The sequence below is a fragment of the Excalfactoria chinensis genome, chromosome 7, assembly GCF_039878825.1.
Source record: "Excalfactoria chinensis isolate bCotChi1 chromosome 7, bCotChi1.hap2, whole genome shotgun sequence".
Taxonomy (NCBI): Eukaryota; Metazoa; Chordata; class Aves; order Galliformes; family Phasianidae; genus Excalfactoria; species Excalfactoria chinensis.
This window is the reverse complement of record NC_092831.1, coordinates 33028025-33045484: the sequence shown is the minus strand read 5'-3', so window position 1 is coordinate 33045484 and position 17460 is coordinate 33028025. Positions and strand designations below refer to the sequence as shown.

Sequence of the window (17460 nt, the reverse complement as noted above, 5' to 3'; positions counted from 1 at the left end):
GGTGTGGACAGGAGGGTGAGAGCCAGGCTGCTACGTGGGGCCTGCACTGCCCACATGGGGCCTGCACTGGGATCGGCCTGGCCTGCACTTACTTAAAACACACATAAAGGACTAAATGACCCTTCTTCAGCTTGGGAATGAAGAGGAGCCTGTAGGAATATTTCACCAGTTGTGTGGTTGCAGTGGTAATTTCTAGTCAGGATACGAAGGGAAGGGATGGAGTGCTGTGGCTGGCCTGTCGCACTGTCAGGCTGAAAGGGAGGAGCAAAGGCAGCTGCAAACATTGGTTACTGCTTGGTGGTGTAGCTTGGTATAGAATTGGGCATGTAAGCAGAGAGGATCAGTACCAGAAAGAGGGGTGGTACTTTGGAATTGAAGGTGCTTTGACCTAAAATGGTGGGGGCTGAGTTGGAGGGAACATGCTGAGAGATTACCCTGTTCTCAGTAATCCATGTTGCGTTGATATCAGAACTCCCGACCCAGAAGTTGTGTATTTTCTTCTTTGTTGAGAGAATTTGCACGCAAGCTTGGGGAAATGCATTCTAAAAGTGCTCCTTTGATAAGGCTCCAGGAAAGAGGTGTGTGGATTCATCTCCATCTCTGCTGGCAAGCAGGGACTTGCATGCATATTCTTTTTACCTGTTTGTTCTCTAATTCCTACACTTCAGTGTAGAATTAACTCTTAAAACATTGGCTGTGATGCAGGAGCTGTTGGGGGTGGGATTGGGCCGTTACACAGTCAGTGCTTCACTGTGTTTTTGGGAGCTCCTGTTCTTCTCAAATAGAAAAGGATCTTTTGCTGAGGGTTTCCACGGAAATCCCTTGGCTTTTTTAATAGGTTTCCCTCATTTAAAAGGAGAGCAAAGGAGCTTTGGGATGGCCTAAGGGAAATTCTTATTAAGAAGCTTTCCAAGAATCATTGCAGATTTGAGTCTTTTTTATGTCGTACTGTAAAGACTTCTGCCAGTTCTCCGCTCAGCTCTCCTTTTGGATGGGTTTGTCGTTAGGTTTTCATCTCGATGAGATGAAAAGAAATCTGTGAGCTTCTCAGGCTTTGGTTTAAATTACCAGTCAAGGGTGAGATGTTTCGGTGATAATAAAGGACAAACCAAGGTTAGCTGAGCAATGAATGGAATGGGGCAGAGACTCCTGTGCTGGCTCTGGTGGAGGCAGGCTGCAGGGGATCACGATGGCATTTGGTTTTCCCAAAGTATTAATCAGAAGGCCTTGTTGGGTTTTGCTTTGTATCGTTGTGTCATGGTTGATTTTTGCAATAGGATTGACAAGGATGGTGAGGGTAGCATAAATCTAACCAGCTCCAGGTGTAAGTATTAATACCATGCCCTGTTTAGCTGTCTTGATACTGTTTCCTTTAGTAGTAAATGGGATTCACCTGGGTTTCCTTGTATCAAATAATTCCTTTGGGTTCTTATTGATCAAGTTTGGCTTTGGGTTGCTGCAGTTAGTAACAGTTTTGTTGTATCAGTCCTGTATTTTCCTATTGCAGTAGTAAGGCTGTGTTGTTTCCTGGAAGAAAGTTCTGTGGTCTCAGCTTGTCTTGCTGGTTGTCTGCAGGGAGAAAAAAGGAGGGGGAAGGAAACCCACCCTCTTTTAGCCTATAGCTTTTTCAGATACTGCACTGGAATGGCTAAGTAGCTCTTGTGTGTAACACAGTTTAGGCAGTGATCTGGACCACCCTTCTCACACATCTACAGCAGGAAGATGGGCAGGTTGAGCTGGGAACAGCTGACCTGAGCTGACACATTTTTCCCAGCTCTTTAAGGACACAGTGACCCCCTTCTAAATGGAAATAACTTTGGGTTTGCCATAGGAGCTGTAATCTCAGTGATATCTGGTCCGCTCATTCCAGGCCCCCATCTCCCTGCTGGAATGGAGTGATGACTGGGTGAAGTAGTTGAGAACCATACTTCTTGTCTTCAGTGCGGTGAGACTGCAGAGCTCAAGGTTAGATGCTATCAGTGAGCCAAAGTCTGCTTTGTATGGGTGGTTGCTGTGGCATTAGTGTGGCAGATTAGAAATGTTATGCTGAAAGAAGGTAAGCAGGCAGCAGAAGTGTGAACATGGACAGCTTGCTGTGCGAGAGATACAGCTTCCAATTCCAAAATGAGATGAATGTTGCAGGTCTGTGGTGCTTGGAGAAGAGTAACCACCTGCAGGAGGTGGTTTGTTGTCTTCCCTTACCGCCTTCCTGGGATGTAATGAGTCGGTTCAGTGTTGGGAGGCAATGATGTATGGCTGCTGAAGGAGCTAAGAATGGGGAAAAAAAGATCATTCAGAGGTTTTCTTTGATCTCTTTTAATAGATAAGGTGCTTGAAAATTGTTCCCCCCCCCCCCATGCCAAATCTTTCACTCACAGCCTTTGGGAGCCTGCTCACAGCCATGGTGCGGATTGCATTGGATTGCATGATGCAAGATTCAGACTGCTTGCTTTGGGTAGTAAAGTTAACAAACTAAGACTAGATGTTGCTGTTGCTTTAGCTTTTAGTGATTATTAATAGCCTTAAAGGCAGAAAGAGGATTCTCTTTTTGAAAAGTTATTGGAAGTTTGCCATTGGACTAAGCCAAGGAGAGCATAAATCTTGCCAAGAATCATCGTCACAGCCCACAACAGTGTGTTAATGGGGAACCAAAATAGCACGTACACCTGAGTCTTAGTTTTGGGTCTAGTAGGGAAGGTTCTCCTGGCTGGAGCTTAGTTCCTATGCAGAGGCTTCAGGCCAGCTGAGGATGTTGCTATGGTTTGTGCTTCAGCACAATGATGTGTGGGTAGAGAAGAGAACCTGCATGTAGTAGAAATACTAATAGGTGGGATAGGGGAGGGGAGGAAATAAGGGAAAAATGAAGGCTATGTTCTGGAAAGGAAAGCTTGGCTAAGAAAATGCAACTTAAGTTATCTTCTTAGTGCACGTTTTAAAAGTGGCTTATTGGCATCAAGCATCTTAAAGCTTTTGATCATTGATGCAGAAGTGAAATGAAGATGACATACAGCTGTGATTAATTATTGACAAGAGTCATTCCTTTTGTATGTATAGCCTGTAGTTGGATGTGAAGGTTGAGTTTAATTCTCGAGTTAGAAAGCAATGCAAACAAGGCAGTTGATCAGCTTCATACTTACGGTTCTATTCATTATGCAAACCAGTTCCAGTGTACTTAAATCAGCGTTTGGTGGTGGTGGGCATTTAGTTAGAGGGATAAGATTGTGAACTACCCAATAAATGCTTTGTGCTCTGAAGCTGGATGTGTCCAATGGTTCGTTCTCCTGCTGTGGTTTAGTCTTAGTTTAAATAATAATAATAATAATATAAAAGAAATCCCCCGACCCCAAGTAGCCCCTGGGGGGGGTGGGGAGGGGTGGGAAATGGAGCAAAACCTCAGGCTTGTTTGTCTTGTTCTATCTGCAGGTATTTGACCTTTTCACCTTAACTTCCATGGGTTTGGGGATTAACTCGGAGTTAAGTCACTACTTTGAGGCATTTGTACCAGAGGGGAATTAGTAAGCTGGGTACATTCAACATTCATACAAATATGGCACGTGGATCTCTCTTTGCTAAAATGACCAGGTACTCCTTCCTGCCACTGGAAATTACACCTGGTGAGTCTACCCCTCAGCTTGACAGGTTGCCTTATTTGCAGGCCTCCGTGGGAGCAGTCATCGGGATCTGCTTGCTTTTCCTAATCATACATAGAGGTAGAATACTGCTTTTTGCCAAAGCTTGTTGCCGTTTACTTCAGAGTCCACTTTCTCTGTAAAAACAGGCATAATATTTGCCTGAGATTGGTTTTCTCTGATAGCTGAGAATCTGGGAGTCTCAGAACCCCCCCTTTGTGTTGTACAGGTTTGACTAGTTCTTCTTGCTGTGCTGCTGCAGAGACTGCTGCGTGAAATGGTGAACTTTGTTTGCATCCATCTTTTGTGGATAGGAATGGAGAAAGTAAGAAAGCATACACAGGAATGGGGAAGGGAGCAACAGGCACACCATCCTTCATCCCTGCCAAAAAGATGGCTCGCTAAACACAGCAATTTTTGTGTGGAGTCCTTTCAGTCTATTGAGCTGTATTACCGTCCAATCGGTGAACATTAGTTTTGTAGGAGAGTTTGTATTTTAGGAGGGACTCTACGCATCACTTTTATTTAATCTTAGATCTAAAATGTGGGGGTTCATTAAAGGTTGAGTCGCTCTGAGACCGGTGTGACAAATCAGGTTTGTAGGTCTGGAACTGACTGCATCCATCCAGCCTGACCCTGAGTGCCCCCAGGGATGCAGCACCTACAGCTTCCCTGGGCAGCAGTGCCAAGCCCTCACAACGTGCTATAAAGAGGTCCGTGATGCATCTGGCTTGACTGGTTTACATGTTTCTAGCTCCCAAGTTGTGTGCTGTATGCCAGAAAATAGGACTCGAGGCACGTACCTCCCCTGGCACACCGCTCTGACTGCAGGGACACACATGGCTCAGGATGTCATCCAACTGAATTGCCACCAGCAATACATATTATTTTCTCAATATCCTAATTCTTACTGAGGTATCCACTCTTGGGCTCCGCTGCAGTAACAGGATACTGCCAGAGCTGGATCTTTGGCCTGACCCCCTACAGCCTTTTTATATGCTAATGTGGTAGTTTCCAAGCAATGCAGTAAATATGTATTCCAGCTGCACCAAATTACTTAAAAGCGAGGAATGTTTTGGAGTAGGCTGTTTTGTGATGGCTCTTGAGACGTGCATTTATTTCTCTCCATCCAGCCTCTCAAAGCTCTGTTCCCTTGTTACCCTGTCCTCATCTGGGCCTGCAGTCTGTTTGGTCTGAGGCTGAGATCATGTTTGACCAATGCTCACCTACTGCTTGATACAAACAGCTCATTCCGAGTTCAAGATGAGGTGATAACTAGAATGAGCTGTTCATTTTTCACCCTGTCACACTGCTGCAACACATTGCTAACCCGATAATTGAAACCGTGTTGTTTAAACTCAGAAATGCTTGGTTTGCTTCACCAAAACGCACTCGGGAGTTGGGCTAGATGACCTTTAAAGGTCCCTTCCAACTTAAATGATTCACTGATATTTAGTAATAATCGATGTTGTTTCTTTCATAACCAATAGCTATATTGCCATAAATAATATACCAAATATGCCAAAATAGTTGTTTATTAAAGGGTTTCTTCTAAGTAAACATCCTTCTAGGTACACATAAGCTTCTCTTTGCAGTTGAAACATTAAATGATGCAACTAGAGATGGGGAAGGCTTCCAAGTTAATATGAAATGCATCTTTGTAACATCGAGCAAGAGTGACGTGTATAGTGAGCAACAGAGATGTAATGCAAAGTACAAGTTGGCTTTGAGATTGCTTTTCTTTAGGCAGTGGGGAAGTTTGCTTTCAACTCACGGTTTCTTAAGCCAGTAAGGATTCCATTTGGGGTAGAAAGCTGCTTCCGAGTACTCTATATTCTGGATTCAGAAGGAGAATGCAATCCCCTCCTTCTGCAGGTTGATATGTCAGTCCCCAAATAGCTGCGTTCAGAGCTTTTGCATGCTTATGGACAGTGTAGGCAGGCATAACGTTTCACCTGTTATTTCTTGTAACACTGAGAATTGAATCTGTTACACTGCTGCTTCTTCAGTGCGCTTTAATTACTGTAGAGATGGATCTAATCTGCTGGGTGGGAGTAGTCTGTGACACCCAGTAATGTAATCAGTTTTGCATTGCTTTGGAAGATGTTAACTCGTGTTTTGGAATAATGCAGCTTGAATTGCTAACTGGAACGCGTTGATGTTTTTGCCTTCAGTTGTCTGGGCCTTTACAGAAGGAACAGAATGAGGAAAGTTTTTGGTGGTTGTAGAACTGAGCCTTATTTCTCTCCTTTTTGTGTGTGAGAACCTCAGTGAGGTGCAGCTCTGACTTCCAGCTGGGAGCAGTGATGGAACTTCACTTTCTGATTTAGCAGAAATCAGTCTCTTCCTGCCCTAGTAGATTTAGTTGGCGCTGTATCAAGTGTCTCTGTGTGCTGTTGAAGTCCAGATGGCTCTTCTTTAGTGCAGTCCTTGGTGAGTTTTTCAGATCTTTTTCCTATCTTCTGTGTCCCTGAATGGAAGTCAGAGTCTAATCACTGATGGTGGTTACAGCCTCTGCTGACATGGAGCCTGACGAGCCATCCGGGGCTTTCCTTGTAGAAGAGAGCGTGTAGCATGGTGGGTGGGCAGCAGCTGGACCAGGGAGAGCCTTTCTGCAGCACAGGACTGGAGTGTTAGCATTGGTCTTTTTCATTCCAACTGAGATGATACAGCGAGACTTGCTGCAAGCAGTGCGTCCATTCTGCATAACATTTAGTTGCAGGTTCTTGAGGCTTTGTATAATTTATCCAAACTCAATGCGTTGGCCTATCAGTCTTGTGAACTCTGAAGTGTCCGAGGCCTTAATGTGGGATTTGGGGCGGCAGACCATTAAATGTCACTGTACTGACTGGGTGACTGTGTTCTGCTTTTACAGATGCCTTTGTAAATAGCCAGGAATGGACACTAAGCCGATCTGTACCAGAGCTGAAAGTGGTGAGTTTTGTATTTACTTCTTTCTCTGCAAACCAGTCTGAAAATGCTGTTCAGAACTGAAAACTCTTCTGAGGTTCATTAAATTTACCATGAAGAGAAAAAAAACGCAAAAGGTGATTTTTAACAAGTGAAGTATTTGCTTCAAAATACAACTCTGAAGCTTATGTGTGTTTTGGTTTAGCTAACATGCTTCAAAGATCCACTTGTGTGCTTTATTTCTGTTTGAACTTGTTTGCCTACCAGCATCAGCTTCCTGGTGTGATCTTCTGGACAGGGGGGTCTTACACTTCTATAAGAGGGGAACTGGATGCCAGCAGGTGATACCTAAAGCTCCTTTTATCTCGCTGTAAGAACATTGCACGGTTTCTTCAAGGACTAACTATCTTCTCTCCCTGTCTTAAAAGAATTTAAAAATAAATGTTCTGTCTGGTGGTTTGTTTGCTTATATTTCTCAGAGCCCTTTATTATACTTAATAAAAAGAGAACTATTCGGGGCTTTCATTTGAGGAATCAAAAACATTTCAGTTAAAAGGGTGAACAGTGATTCAATAGCTCTTAAGATAGTTTTTCCTTTGGCTGAGCAGTTTCACAAATAAATGGAAGTAAAGGCAAAAGAACACAGACAGATTGGGGGGAATTTCCCAAGTTGGCTTTTTTAGAGTTATAAACACAGAGGCTGGAGATGAAGGCTGAAATCTCCTACTTGTTGACATCAAACATCACTGTGATGTTTACCGTATGAAAGTCCAGATTTAATTAAATACTATTAATTCCTTAGTCTATAAAAACTGCTATGGTAGGCACCTGTGATCTGCTTGGGATGGTCACAAGGCTGGATACCACTTTGTGCTCAAATCACTTCTGTCTTTAAAATGTCTGAGCTGCTCCAACTTAAGCATCTGATTGCCGAGTGGCAAAGTGAATTGGACAAAAACACATCAATTCAAGAATGGACAGCTGGAGCTATGCTTCATTAGTCCAGCTCTCACATGGCAAATTTCTCTTTCCAAACTGGAATTGATGGTAATGTTTATGGAGAAAGCATAGGTTAAACTTAACATGACAAATGGCCTAGTGTGCAATGGCATTCCAATGGAAACAGCTTCCTTCTGTCTGGACTTATATTCCTGTGTTTTAATTCTACTGATTGCACAGGGGAAGCAGAAGAGAATTAAAGTAGTTGTTGGATAAAACTATACTACTAAAAGACAATTATCTCCTACAATATCTGGCAGAAGAAAATACAGAAGAATTTAGGACTGAGAAGTGTTGGATGGAGTCCAGCGCACTGTGGTAGTAGCTAATGGGTAGGATCTGCATAGAGTTTCTTTGTTCATCCCACCCCCTTCCTGGCCCTGCCAATTCCTAACACCTGGAAATAAACTTGTGGCACGCAGGTGAGTCCAAAGCTGTGGTTCCTGTGCTATAATAATGCAAACAATCTCAGAGCATTAGGAGTGGTCTTGGTATCACAAGAACTATCTGTGCCCTAAGGCTGCATTTATGTGAACTCTTTCATCTCGGGTCTCTTGTCCCACAGTTGTGTGAGGCAGCCAAATGAAAATAAACTGCCATGCAGCTGCTGTAGAGAATTGATTTTAAGTGGTCAGCGTGCGTGAGCCTCAAGATTCCTGTCTAAGGCTTTAAGTTGGTGTAATAGTGGATAAAAGCAGAACTCTTACCATTGCGGAGATGATAATTTGATTATACTGCTGCAAATTATTGAAGCTAATTGCACCAACTGGGGCTGTGAACTTGTGCTCCAGCAGCAAGGGCAAACTAGGTCCTCTATTGAAGTCTGCTCTCCCTTTCCTGTAAATCTGCCCTTGGGAAGGATGTCTGTGTAGCGAGTCCAGAGTAATCATCAGCTCTTGGCTGTGTGAGAGGAATTAAATGGCCATATTGAAAGCCAGACTGCTCTCTTCTGCTGCAGCGCTGTCATTATGTTGTGTCTCTGCTGGGCATGTCAGAGAGGTATAAGAAGTATTTGCTCCTGTCAGCGTTGGGTGCAGCATTGCAGGTGGGGAGATGGGTCTTAATGCTGCTGGCTTAAGAAGGAACACATGCTAGAGTGGACTGTGCTCTATAGGAGAAGATGGTCCATAGGTTGCTGGGAGAGGTTGCTTACTGCAGTGTCTGAACAGTCCTTGGGTTGGAGTTGAAAGTTCATTTTTGAAGCAGGTGGTTATACCCTTAGGGTCTACAGACGCTTAAAAAGGGCGTAGAAATTGAGCCTAGAGGGGCAGGAAAAATACAGGATTGAGGGGAAAAAAGGCTCTTAAGAGTAACACAAATATACAAACAAAAAAGCAACTGGGTGGACATATTTTGCAACAGATCTTTGAGAATGAATAACATTCCTCCCTCCTGTCTCCCCTTCCCCTTCTAATACGTGTTGGGCTAAATTTCTTCCATGTAGCATATTTGTTTCTGCACCAGATCTGGTGCTGAGACTGCTGTTACTGTTAGAAGTGTGTTAGCTGGCTGGGTGAGACGTGTCCATTTCTGGAGCACTGCTGATGTTATGGAGCTGTAAAGTAAGCAAGCTGTAGCGATCTGCATGGCATGACTGGCTGTGCTGCTTGGTGCTGTCAGGCCTTTTCAGCTGCTGGCCTCGTTAGGGGAAGGATAATCCAAACCTGCTGTGCCTTTATTCTGATGTCTGAGGTGAGTTTGTGTGACTCACAGTCAGATGGATTCATGGATGCCCTGTGGCTATGCTGGCTACAAGGCAGGTCAGAAATAGCTTCGATATGTTGTTTCCAAAGGTGTAGAGCTCCTGGCCCTAAAGTGAAAGCACAAAATACTCCTTTGCTATCATTATTTTCCTAGCAAAACCATACAGGATTTGCATTCTTTCCAGTTCTTGTTACTCAGCAAGGGCTTTAGCCCGACTATTTATCAGCAGAGGAGACGATGTAAGTGGTGTGTCTAATCTACTGACTTAGAGATGGGGTTTTGGGTTTGATCATTTTGGAGTTTCAGGAGGGAAGGTTGGCAGTGTTGCAGTTGTGCGCGTAACATATAATTCGCTGGAATAAGATGCTTGTTCCTTAGCCTTGAAGGAGAAGGTAGATCTGATAAATGGCTTTGTCATGGCCAAATGTGAATGCAACCCTGCTGCGTTCCCAGAGAGCGTTGCCCTGTGGAAGCAGTGTCTGAGGATGCAAGGTTAGTCATCTGCAGGGGTGGCATTTGCACTGCCTTTTAGATGTAGGCATTTGGCATATGTTTGCATGGCTTGCAACTTCTTAGATGTAAATGAAATTAAAAACATCCACTGTGCTCATTTAAAGGCTCTTCAGAGTCAGCTCAGAGCCCAACCAGCAGATGTTTGTTGTCTACCCCCCCAGATTAGATCATGTGTTTCTCTTGTTTGCCATTACTTCTGGAATCCTTTGGCTTTCTTGGTTGTTTTTTCTTTCACTGTATCCACACCATTCATTACATTTAAATCTCGTGCCATCATGGGTGATGCAAAATTGTCTCCCACTGCTTTATCTGAGCTGACCTTTCATGTCAGCTGTAGAGTGATGGCCATCCTCCACACTACTCTTTTATTAGTCTTAATTGAAGGTTGATCGCAGCAGTAAAGAATAAATGACAGTCTTTGCTGCTCCCTCCCCAGCCTACAGACTCTCAGGCTGTCAGTGGATCATTTGAAGGTGACATCACCCTGGCATGTTGGTGGTTGAAGCAGTTTTTAATGAGGAGGATAGCTTCTCACCAGTTAGGATTAAGAAAGTGAAACAGAGACTGTGTGTTAATATGTAACCTGTTCATCCTGCCTGTGTTGGGCAACCACGAGCAGATAAGAGAGTTCACCCTGTCTGCAGGGAGCTTCTCTTTCAGTCTTTTGGTTAGGGTCAAGGCAGACGTGTAGAATAGAGTAGGACTGGGTTTGTTTAAAAGGGGAAATCAGTTCCCTTCTCCTCTCTCAAAAGCTGAGGATGTGCGTTGTCTGCAGAACTCTATTTAAGGGGGAGAAGTGAATAAGTGGATGGATGATAGCTGAGCCAGAACAGAAGGTGCTTTTGAAACACAAAGAAAGTGCATTCAGTAGACCCACCTGACCCCCAGCTGTGCAGAGCAGGATGACCAGCCTGGCTTGTGCCTGGCTTGCTGTGTGTATCACTGCACTTCTGGCTGATGGTCAGGCCAGGGACAAAGCAGCAGCAGTTGTTTCAATTGGGCATGACTGCTTTCAGATATCCTTGCATTAGATTGCCAGGTGTTGCCGAAAAGACATTTGGATGTGGCACACAAGGGTATGGCTTAGCGATAGGACTGGGCAGGTCATGTTGATAGTGGAATGTCATGATCTTAGATGGTCTTCTTCAACCTAAATAACGCTATGTCTCTATGCCATGCTTCGTTTGAATTGTAAGCTGTGTGTTTTCCTTTAATATACTGCTTTTTCTTGGTGTTAACTGTGCTTTAACTTTGTCTTTTTTCCCCAGGGGATCGTGGGAAACCTTGCTAGTGGCAAGTCTGCACTTGTACACCGGTATCTGACTGGCACGTATGTCCAGGAGGAATCACCTGAAGGTATGTGGATATGCAAATCCTTCTTGTATTTATTCCTTCCCAGACTGCATCTTTATTCATTCTGAACCACGCAGAAATGAATCAGTTAAGAATCCAGTTTGCTTTTTTCGATACTCACGGAGAATTGTCCTTTATCATTCTCCATAAGTACATGAAATAAGTTAATTTTACCTTTTTCGTGACCTCTCAGCATCCTTAAATGCTTTTGCATCCATTATTTGTCCATATGGGAAACATGTAGCCTTGTGCTGGGGGAGAGTTTACTGCCCTCAGTAGTACCCTTAGATACCAGAGTTACTGTATCTGGTATTTGGTTTGTGCAGAACTGGGCCCTTCACCTTGTCATATTGGGAAAGTAAAAAATACAACGGGGTGAATTAAAGGTGTAAATTGTTCCTCGTTTAATATATTAAAGCCTTTGGATTTGAAGGTTTTAAAAAAGGAGTAAAAAGAACCCCCTGAAACTTCCTGTTATGCCATACAATGTTAATTTGTACTTGAAAAGTAGTGATAAGCAACAGTCCACGTTTATAGTCTGAACTCATGAATATCATGGTACCTTACAGACCTGTCGTACACTAAATACTTGTACATTTTTCTTTATTTATTCTCCTTATGAACTTTTAAAATCCATCTCTGAGACACTGAATTTCTGGTTCCTTCTTTTCCTTACTGGCTGTTCCATTCTTTGCAGATATGGATGCAGGTAACTATACATTGTCTTCATGGCAGCTCTTGTTTTGAAGAGACAGAAGGCAGTCTTTGTACCGTAGCATTTTCCCTTTGTTTTGTGTATCATTTTGATTTGTTTTCTTTTGATTTCAAGTCTTCAGTACATCTCACTGTTTTTTTGTCCCTTGCTGTAGTTGTCTTCTCAGCAGTAGTAGGTAGCTTCATGCATCTCTGATAACATCTGTTATGAATTAACTCTTACCAAAGGTAGTAATTAAGTGTTTTACTTGATTTTCTAACAGTCTCTAATTGCAGTAAAAATGGGAGAAGGGGAAAGGAGTGACTGACAAAGGCTGCTGTTGTGTAATCACAGTCACAGCCACATAGTCCGGATTGTAACCTTGCCTTACATGTTTTTGCTAGGATGGATGAGGTGATAATTCAGCCTTGCGACAGAGCTGTATTTCGGTGCCATTGAGGCTTGCTGCTTTGAGAGGCTGATAGTGAGAAATGGCCATGCAGCATGTAGATCTGCTTAAAAGCAAGCGTTCAAAGAATAATGAACCATCTCTGCCTATTTTTTTTTTAACTCATTTCATGAGCAGAAAAAGAAGAAAATCAAGCAGAATGGAGCTATATTGATTAATCACAGGGGTAGCGCTCTTCTCTTGAGCTGTGGATGTTTTAGGCAGCGTCCCTTGAGAGTATTGCCAGCTGTCCTCTTTGTCTTCAAGGGTGTTTATTTGCAGTGCTTGAGTGACATTCAGGCCGTTTCTCCCGAAAGGATTAGATTTCAAAAGCACTGTCAAATCATTTCTTTGCACGTAAGTGTAGCTGACAAGCCTCACTAATGACACCGTTTCATTAGCAGCAGAAAAAAAACTGAAGCAATTAAAGATCTCTAATTCACCTTCATAAGCAACAGGGTCAAGATTTCCAATCGAGTTAGTATTAAAAGTATATAGTTTGTCTTTCGCAAACATGAGAAATGATTTGTCCAGGTGTTGTATTTCTTTCTTATCTAGCCGTATGTGTATGCAGTCAGTGCAGTTCTTCTCTGTGGTCTTTTTAACGCTGCGATGGGCCGGGGGTTGGATTGGGTGACCCTTGTGGGTCCCTTCCAACTTGAGATAGTCTGTGATTCTATCTAAATGTAACCTAACGCTCAGTCTGAGGAGGGCAAATAAACATTGCAGTTGGTGGTGATTTCATGTATCTGTGTGGAAGTCTTTTGCATACAAAGGAAAACAAAGGATGTGCCTCTTACCTGTGCAGCCTGCACTCAGCCTGATGTGCTGACAATACCAAGGTTTCCTGTGCAGTACACTCTATACAAGGGAAGAAGCAGGGGAAGCTCTCAGAGTTACTTTAGCTGCTAGAAGTATCTTTTTTCTGTATCTCTTTTATCCAAGGCTTTTTTTACTGCTTACATCAAGTTTTTCAGTGTCCGTCTGTTTCTTCCTTCCTATTTCCTTTAATGGTAGCCTGTTTTAGCTCTTGTTTGTGTTGGTAGGATGGGTTGGAAGTTCTTCATTAGATACTGTGCCAGTGGGCATATCGTGATTGCGATGACACTGCAGCTCACATGAGGCCTGGTGCTTTGTTTGGTTCTTAGGTTTCCTTGTGAAGATTCTGTATTAATTTAATTAATGCTTTATTAAAAGCTCCAGCCAAGATAGGTAAAAGCTGCAGTGGGACAGCGGGAAGTTCTGTTCAGTGCCTGGAGCGCCTCCTTCTCATTGACCTTGGGGGGCTGCAGGGCTGCTTCTCTCTCATTCCTCACTGCTCCTGTGAGCAATCATGTTCTGAACTTCACAAATCTCTCTACACTCAAATCAATGGCTGTGTTTACCTGGTTAATTTTTTTTTCCAGCTATGTAGGAATCTGGAGGCCATATTTACTAAACAACCAGGTTTATATTTCATGTATAACAGAGGAGGATGCGTCCTAGACTAAGCTGTGTTTGTTCCTGGTGAGCAAGCCAACTGAAATGTAAATGAAAAGCCATGACGTTTGTTGTCAGGCTACGTACTTGCATGCTTTTTGTGAAGAGAAAATGTCTTGCTTTTTCACTTGCAGCCTACTGGAATTCCTTAAAATCACTGTCACGCTTGTCCTTACGCGTGTAGCCTATCTAGTGGGACTTAGCAAGGATTCCAAGTGCGTATTTGATCGTGGAGTCCTGTTCCTTTCAAGGAACTGGGCATTGCATCCATTACAATTCCCAGGTTGGAAACATAGTGAAGCTGCAGCATTTCACGTTGAGTTCAAATCCTTGTTGTGATGTTTCACAAGGTTTACTTGGCACTCAGGGCGGCCAGAGCTATCAGAGTCATTTTTCATCTCTTCATCGCCAACCCTACGCGCAGAAGACAGTAATAGCTTTAGACGTGGATTTCAGGATTCTCCCCTTTCGGTTCTTTTGCTGTATTTCATTGTATCAGCTAATTGTTTTTGTTCAGCTTTTCATACTGACATCCAGATATGCACAAACACTTGTCTTTTTTGATGGTTCTTAAGTATCGCTGCACATGGCTCTCTTGGGCCTTTGGAGCCTTTCAGGCTTAGCATAAGAGAGTGTGTTTATGTATTCTGAAGTCTCCGTTCCGTAGTCCTTCTCCTCATGCCCCTGAGACGAGCTGTGTGGTTTAGAGAATCCTTTGAAAAGCTCTGTTCCGGCAGGCTACTCAGCTGCTGCTTTAAGTGTTATACAAATAAGGAACGATGGTGATTTAAGGAAGAGGGTAGTGTTTGTTCTTTTCCTGGGGAGATGCTGAAGAAGCAGTTTCCTCGAAGGGACTTCCTTTTCAGGCTGTGTGCCTTGAGGACAGAGCGATCTTTGAGATGATGTCTTTCGTGCGCTGCAGCCTGAATACTCAGAGGTTCTGATGACTTATGTCTGAGGGATTTGTGCCCTTGTAATAACAGGCTTCTCTTATAAGTTCCATCCCAGGTAAAAACTGGAATTCAGATTTATAGCTGCCGTTGTAACTTCAGTCTCGGCTATTAAGTCTCCTGTGCTTTTTGCTTCAGCTTGGAGTGGCTGCTGCTGGAGGAAAGGGGATGTATTTCTTCTTCCTTTTCAGATTTGGTTTCTGGATGTAATCTTTAAACCACAGCCCGACATTTAACTCTTAATGCAAAATATAAACTTTGACAACCGATGGTTCTTATTTTTTTTCAAGCTTGTGTGCTTTTTCTTATCTGGAATATACTGGCAGGCAGTTAAACAAGAACAAACTTAGGGCAGAGGTGATGAATTCAGACTGGTGTCTGAAAGATGAAAGGTAGAGTAGGCCCATTTAATCTGTAAGGAACTGCAGTAAAGAAAAGCTGTGTTACTTAAAGCCGTGGGGCTTACATTTGGGATGTTGTATTTAGGATGTACTTAAAATGGAACCATAATCGCCCCCCGTATAAATGTACGGATATCTTCTTTGCTTTACATTCTAGTACTTAATGTGGTAGAACTCTTAAAACCCCTCAGCATCTTCATCTGAAGAGTGTTACTGCCTGATTCATCTCCAACATGTGACAGTCGTGGCTGTGCCTTGTTAGGCTAAGTTTAGAAACCGTGGTGTTGAGAAATAGAAAATACAGGAGCATTTAGGCAGGAAGCTGTGGTGAGTCAGTCTTACAAGCTCCTTTCAAGCTACCATCACAGGGCTTAGCATACAGACAGTGCTGCAGGTGCTGTGGTGGCAGAGGTGTTGCTTGACAGCTCTGTTGGCACTTGGGAGCTGGGGGTGAGCACCAGGGATCTGCATGAGTGCTGGCAGAGGGAGCTCCTTGCAGGTTACTGCTGTTTGCTTTACCCCTGATAAACTGTCAGACGCATTTTTTCACTCGAATGAACTGTGAAAAGAGGGCATCCTTACAAAATAAAATGTATTCAGCTGTTATTTGCTCGGTGCCAAAGTTTCTGTCTGTTTGTGCAGTAAATGTGGGATGAAAACCATGTTACTTTATCACGACAGTCAGATGGGTGCCTCATTTTGATACCAATTCTAAAAGTCTGAATGCTCACTTGCAGGACACAGGTGCTATTTTACCTCTGCTTCAGAGTGTTGGATGATATTAAAATCTCAGACCTGTTTGTTATAATGAACAATCCTTTATAGGCTGGTGTCGTTCCTTCCTTAGGAGAGACAACCTTAAGCTCTTTGAAGGCATGTGTAACGTGGCAGGCGTAGTTCTGGTGGATTTTCAGTTATAAACACTTATTTCTGAGGGCTAAACATTCCTATCTATAAGGTAACAGATGAAGAAGGGCCAATTAGTGTTTTCTCCTTTGGTTCAGCACAGCAGAGGCAGCTAGAGAGCCTCCCCTGTAGCTGCTTGGGGTGGGTCTTTTCCAGTTCTACCCTGATGGGCAGCTATTTCTCATTTGGATCATTTGCAACTTGGCAGTTCAGGACTGCTCTGCTCTAATTGCTCAATTCAGTGCCTCTTGGGAATGAGACTGGTACCTTTGCAGAGCTGTCTTTCAGCGTTGAGTGTCTCTGTTTGTTGTCAGGATGAACACGCACACCTGGTTTCTATCTAACCATATTACATAGCATGAATTGCAGCCTCTTGTTCTGTGCAGCTTGAGTAGTTGATACTGCTAAGAAGCATAAGCTCTATTATACTGAATGCTTTAATATCAGTTCATCTCCATTTACGTTGCTGCCTGGTTTTGTGGACCTGCTAGATACAGCCTTCTCTACAAGCACTGCAAGGTATGATAACACATGCTTTGTGCCCATGGGTGTTCCTGGCTTTAATTGTAAAAGTGAGCAAGATGGGATGAAGATCATAACAGGAGTTACCAAGGAATCCATCTATGTGAATCATTACTCTTTTTTCTGAGGGAAAAGACATGGAGCAAAGACCATGTCCAGAATCCAGATTACTTCAAGAAGGGTATCTTTTAAACATGTTTTTCTCTGCATCTCTTGCAAGCAACGCTCCTCCTTCCATCAACATGCCTTTTTCCCCTCCTTCCTAATCAGAAAAAAGACAGTCTCTGCTTATAAGACACCCACATTTATCAGGAGATGACGTTACTGGGCATAGGCTGCTGCTGATGGTTCTTATCTTCCATGTCTTCCTCGTGCCCCCCGCCCTGCCCCCATGGCTGTGGCAGTCAGCTGCTGCATGGGTTTGTCATATGGCCTGCCCCCCAAGATTTATCTTTCTCATATGGCCAAATCGCTCCATCCCTGTGGCAATTTGCTTGAATAAAGAGTCTGGCAACTGAAGTTGAGCCTGGGGACATAGCGTGAAAATCAGTGGTTGCTTCAGTGAGCAATTGCTCAGTGAAACGGTTAGCAGCTAGAGGAGAAGAGGTGCCCAGGCCTTCCAAAATGGGGTGAAAACCTCACCCTGTGGAATTCCCCATGTAGTAGGAAGGGTTTGCAATGTAGAGCATCTTTGATCACAAACGTGTGCACTATTTGAAATGAGCATTAATTTCTACCGAGGGATGGTTTTTTTTTCCTTACTGCCGATTCGAACCGTCGGCCTTTGTAGGAGTGACACGCATAGAAATGAGATTAAGGAGCTTTTGTTGATTCCTTCTGCCCGGCGTTCTGCCTTGTGCGAGGTCTCTAGCCGTGGCTGCAAATTGCTGATGCACAGGCTTTGTTTAGCTCCGCCGTAGATCAAAGCTGGGTTTTTTTATCTGGAGCATTT

The 17460-nt window shown here is 43.5% G+C and overlaps 1 protein-coding gene across 11 annotated transcripts in view; it reads left to right on the top strand.

Moving 5' to 3' along the window:
* AGAP1 (ArfGAP with GTPase domain, ankyrin repeat and PH domain 1) overlaps positions 1–17460 on the top strand; it is a 265277-nt gene that overhangs the window by 67905 nt on the left and 179912 nt on the right. For 6 of the 11 annotated variants that reach the window (XM_072342547.1, XM_072342541.1, XM_072342543.1 and 3 more), the window contains exons 2-3: positions 6505–6563; positions 11024–11111. In XM_072342547.1, coding sequence (XP_072198648.1) covers positions 6505–6563; positions 11024–11111 — 147 coding nt within the window. Of the gene's footprint in view, positions 1–6504; positions 6564–11023; positions 11112–11805; positions 11818–17460 lie in introns of all 11 variants that reach the window. The other 5 variants (XM_072342546.1, XM_072342545.1, XM_072342540.1 and 2 more) reach the window with 1 other exon arrangement.